This window comes from Laccaria bicolor, genomic scaffold, assembly GCF_000143565.1.
Source record: "Laccaria bicolor S238N-H82 LACBIscaffold_459 genomic scaffold, whole genome shotgun sequence".
Taxonomy (NCBI): Eukaryota; Fungi; Basidiomycota; class Agaricomycetes; order Agaricales; family Hydnangiaceae; genus Laccaria; species Laccaria bicolor.
The window spans coordinates 1-4,605 of record NW_001890301.1 but is presented as its reverse complement, the minus strand read 5'-3'; the positions used below and the strand labels follow the sequence as shown (position 1 = coordinate 4,605).

At 47.4% G+C, this 4,605-nt stretch overlaps 2 protein-coding genes across 2 annotated transcripts; one reads left to right on the top strand and one right to left on the bottom strand.

Moving 5' to 3' along the window:
- Positions 1-838: 838 nt before the first annotated feature.
- LACBIDRAFT_296073 (uncharacterized protein) lies at positions 839-2,495 on the bottom strand (the record flags this gene model as incomplete). Its single annotated transcript, XM_001891192.1, has 1 exon — positions 839-2,495. The coding sequence occupies one exon, from the start codon at positions 2,493-2,495 to the stop codon at positions 894-896; it is 1,602 nt and encodes a 533-aa protein (XP_001891227.1). The 3' UTR covers positions 839-893.
- Positions 2,496-2,875: 380 nt separating this feature from the next.
- LACBIDRAFT_336249 (uncharacterized protein) lies at positions 2,876-4,189 on the top strand (the record flags this gene model as incomplete). Its single annotated transcript, XM_001891193.1, has 8 exons — positions 2,876-2,887; positions 2,924-2,974; positions 3,052-3,126; positions 3,321-3,459; positions 3,621-3,855; positions 3,890-3,980; positions 4,068-4,106; positions 4,151-4,189. 8 exons carry the CDS (start codon positions 2,876-2,878, stop codon positions 4,187-4,189), a joined length of 681 nt encoding a protein of 226 aa, XP_001891228.1.
- Positions 4,190-4,605: the final 416 nt, after the last annotated feature.

The window sequence follows — 4,605 nt, the reverse complement described above, 5'->3', positions numbered from 1 at the left end:
AGGGGAGGATCCCTGCATGTGAATCAAATTAGACGTGATACCAGAAAGCTTAACATAACGTACGGTATAGTCTGGATTGGTATGAAGGTATCTGCATCTTTCCCCGTCAGGACAGATACCCTTCAGAAAACGACGGCATAGTTGTCGAGATGAGCCACTGGAGGTGGGCTCATTGGGCATTGCAATGCATAGGTGGGCGTTGTGAGGAAGGACAGATTCGGCGTTTAAGCTCGGATTACGCCCACATTGCGCCACACACTGTGCTGCAGTCAAGTTTGGAATTTTACGGCACACTGCGTCAAGTTGCCGAATGCACTATACGCAAGCTATAGAGTATAACAACACTCGCACCATCTATTCCATCACTTTAATAATGTTTTGGAAGCTTCCGAGTCAAGGGTAGAGAAGTTGGCAGTAAACACGTAAGTAAGTACTTACCAAGTAACTGGTTGGGTCTTTATATTTGTTGCTGTTTTTTTTCGAGTCCAATGTCGCCCTGCTGATTTCCGAGTCAGCTGGTCAACTCGGATCGTCTGCTCTAGATTCTAGCTCTCCGTCGCCTAGGAGTTCCTCCAAAGCGAAATTACGGGCCAGATACCCCCATCAAGTTTGACAGTGAACAAATTTCCGCCGTCACGGTGTTGGTGTGATCTTTGGCTCGTTGCAAACTGTGAGGCGTAGTTTGAAGGTGAGGGGGAAAATAAGGTGCAGTATATAAATGGAAGGAATTGTGGCTTGAGTAAGGACTAGGAAATGACGGAGGTAAATGTGAAGGAGAGAAAAAGTAAACGAAAGAACAGATAAAAGCGTACACGTAAATAATTGCAGTCGCAAGACGTTTCTTTACATTCTTGAAGTGGCAGATCGCGAGGCGGGATGTACGCGCCGCCCAATTATATCATGTTTCTCGTTTCCTCGAGTAAGTCATTCCTCGATTCATCGGCCTTGTGAACCTGCACGCGCTCTCGTAACCAATCGTTCGCATCCTTTATCTGATCTACATCAATGTCCCTCTTCCTAGTGAAAGGTAAAGGAACTCGATAAGTATCCTGCCCCCGCGTCCTTACAAGCGTATGGCTAAGGTGGCGCTGTGCAGTTGTCGACAGGTAGACCGCGTCAAGTCTGCTCTTCCGCGCTCCAACATAGTGACAGACGTCGAGCAGGTCGTTGGCGGCCAGCGTCGCGAGAGTAATGGTTTGGAGATTAGGAAAAGGAATAAATGAGGACTTTGAGGCAGAATTACTTTTGTCAAGATCCAGGGCTTGGAGTTGCACTCCAACCTGGCGGAGCTCAGCGAGCATTCCAGCCCGGCTGTGTGGCTGCGGCTGAACCACGCCTCCGATGGATGGTCTGCGCAGCCGACGAGGTGCAGCGCTAGGGCTGCTAGTCAAAAGTGCGGCTGTGGAGTGAAGGAGGTGGAGGTGGCGGATCGAGGTGAGTAACCGCAGAAAGGAAATGTCATCCAAGTCATCCTGAGCACCATAAAAAATCCCATGAGACCAGTTTAATAATATGAGGGTGTGAAGTCGATCAGACGAAGAAAGAGAATCTTCGAATGCAGACGCAAGCGAGATGTTGGAATCCCCGTTTATTTCTAAATAACTAAGGTTGGGTAGGCGAAGGTATCGGAGGGGGTATATGTCACTTGGGTTCGACGAATCACGAACGAAACTGACTGCAAGCCGTTGCAGTGACGGAAGAGTGATTGAAGCGCCAACGTCGGCGGGGGGAAGTGAGGTCGGGGACACGCGAAGACGACAGAGAACTAGATTTGTGAGACCAGGGGACTCTGAAAAGAGGTCCCGCAGTTCTAGGAATGTAGCCTCCATATCCCAAACAGTGAGGGAGGTTAAATTAGGAAATTGAGGCGGGTACACCGCCAGCCCAATAACACGTAGTTTGGAAACCTTGAAACTTGCTAAACAATTAGGCAGGCAGCCCCATTCTTCACGTATCACATTTTCCTCTCTAGTGAACCGCGCTCGACCCCGACGGTGTTCTTGGAAGCAAAGAGAAATCTGCTCGTACTTGTTTTGATGAGACCCCTGTAAAACATCCATAAAAAGCCTGTGTATGTTGGATTCTTCATCACTCCTGGACCTGATGTCGACCCGGCGAGTGGGGTGTTTGATCATCGTCGAAAGCAAAGCGGCTTGGGTAAGCTGATTGCTATATAGTGGATTGTCGAGTATAATTGTGAGGGGAACAGACTTTGACCTATCCATCCACGCTTGGACCCAGGCAGGGGGTGTGCCAGTGCTGGAAGAGCAGATAGGGACGTAGATCGTGGACCATAAATCAGGGCAAGTTATAGCAACCTCGCCCCAGTGCTTGCAGACGCCGGAGATTAGGATGGGGAAAGGAAGAGTAGATGCTGCGGAACTAGAAGCCGCCCAGTCCCACGCGCCAGCTTGAAACACCTTTGCAAGGAGCTCATTAGGAAGAACATGGATGGGGCAGGACGTTCCACTGGCACTAAATGCAATCACCGACATCATGCGCGGTTTCGTGAAGTTGCGAACGATGCTGCTAGCAAAGTTAGATGTTGTACTGATAGTTGGTCTGAAGTTTGGGTTGATTCAACATTCAACTGAAGTCACTACCACTGAATGGTACTCACTACGGGTTATTGAACCGATAAGCTTGTGCCTATTAGCACCACCCAATCCTCAAAGACTTGAAAATAGTTGCTTCGAGGCGCACAGCGAATCAAGTACCAGGAGGGGAGCAAGTCCTTCAAAGCAATCGTGTGTTTGTCGCGTGTGTATTTTTAGTCCGTTGATCAATCGATCAAAGTTGTAACTTATGTAAGCAACCTTTCTCATTCAAGTCATTCCCTCCTCATTCCCCTTTGAGCATCCTCCTCCACAATGCGATGGACGCTGTCGTCAGTGACCACGAGTCATTTCGCTTCTGTGGATAGGCATTTGTAGGCAGCGAACTCAAAATCATCTATGGGCTTAATCCCCATCCCGTGGGTACACAAGTACTCATACGTTACATTATAGTTCAATGGTACTCCACATGGTCAATTGTACCTATGTACCATAGAGCTACCCCAATGGGGCCAATGCTATCTACACACTATTGAATAAAGTTGGGCCCAATGCATGCTTTTACCTTAAGGTGAGATGGTGTGGCCCAATTGTGAAATATCCCGCAACATTGGGCCCAATTGCTATTTAACACATGATCATATGGTGGACCGACGAAAAAGTAGGCCGAAAGATATATCCGAAGACAGGGGGGGGTCACTACTATGGCACCAATTTCTCTGCCTTCTCAATCCTTGCTTTGATCCGAAGCTCCTCTTCATTCAGCATGATCATAGTATCCAACTGCCTCAACTGATCCTCTACGTGTGCCATTGCCTCCAAAAGAGCATCTCGAGCTCTCAAACCCACCTCATATTCCCGATACAATACCCTGTGGGCTATTCGGGCTTATTCCAGTGGGTTGGTAAGTCTTCCCACATCAGGCAACACGACGTCAAAAAATGAGGCCATCTTCGGCTCAAATTCAAATCCGACATGTTAAAACCAAAGATTTTGTCAGCTGGTAGTGCCGAAATCCTTCCGGAAATATTGCGTTGCCTCCCAAAGACTATGTGCACTCAATAGATATTAAGACCGAGGATTTCATCCACTGGTTGTGCCGAAGTACCTGCGGAAATATTGTGTTGCCTCCCAAAGACTATGTGCACTCAATAGATATTAAAACCGAAGATTTCGTCAGCTGGTTGTGCCGAAGTACCTCCGGAAATATTGTGTTGCCTCTCAAAGAATATGTGCACTCAACACATGTCAAAACCGAAGATTTGTCGGCTGGTAGTGCCGAAGTCCCTCCGGAAATATTGTGTTGCCTCCCAAAGACTATGTGCACTCAACAGATATCAAAACCGAAAATTTTGTCGGCTTGTAGTGCCGAAATCCTCCGGAAATATTGTGTTGCCTCTTGGAGACTATGTGCACTCAACACATGTTAAAACCAAGATTTCGTCGGCTGGTTGTGCCGAAATCCCTCAGGAAATATAGTGTTGCCTCCCAAAGACTATGTGTAGTCAATAGATATCAAAACCGAAGATTTTGTGGGCTGGTAGTGCCGAAGTACGTCCGGAAATATTGTGTTGCCTCCCGAAGAATATGTGCAGTCAACACATGTTAAAACCGAAGATTTCGTCGGCTGGTAGTGCCGAAGTACCTCCGGAAATATTGTGTTGCCTCCCAAAGACTATGTGCACTCAATACATATTAAAACTGAAGAGTTCGTTGCCTGGTAGTGCCGAAATCCCCCCGGAAATATTGTGTTGCCTCTCCAAGAATATGTGCACTCAACACATGTTAAAACCGAAGATTTCGTCGGCTTGTAGTGCCGAAATACCTCCGGAAATATTGTGTTGCCTCCCAGAGACTATGTGCACTCAACAGATATCAAAACCGAAAATTTTGTCGGCTTGTAGTGCCGAAATCCTCCGGAAATATTGTGTTGCCTCTTGGAGACTATGTGCACTCAACACATGTTAAAACCAAGATTTCGTCGCTGGTTGTGCCGAAATCCCTCCAGAAATATTGTATAGCCTCTCAAAGACTATGTGCACTCAATAGA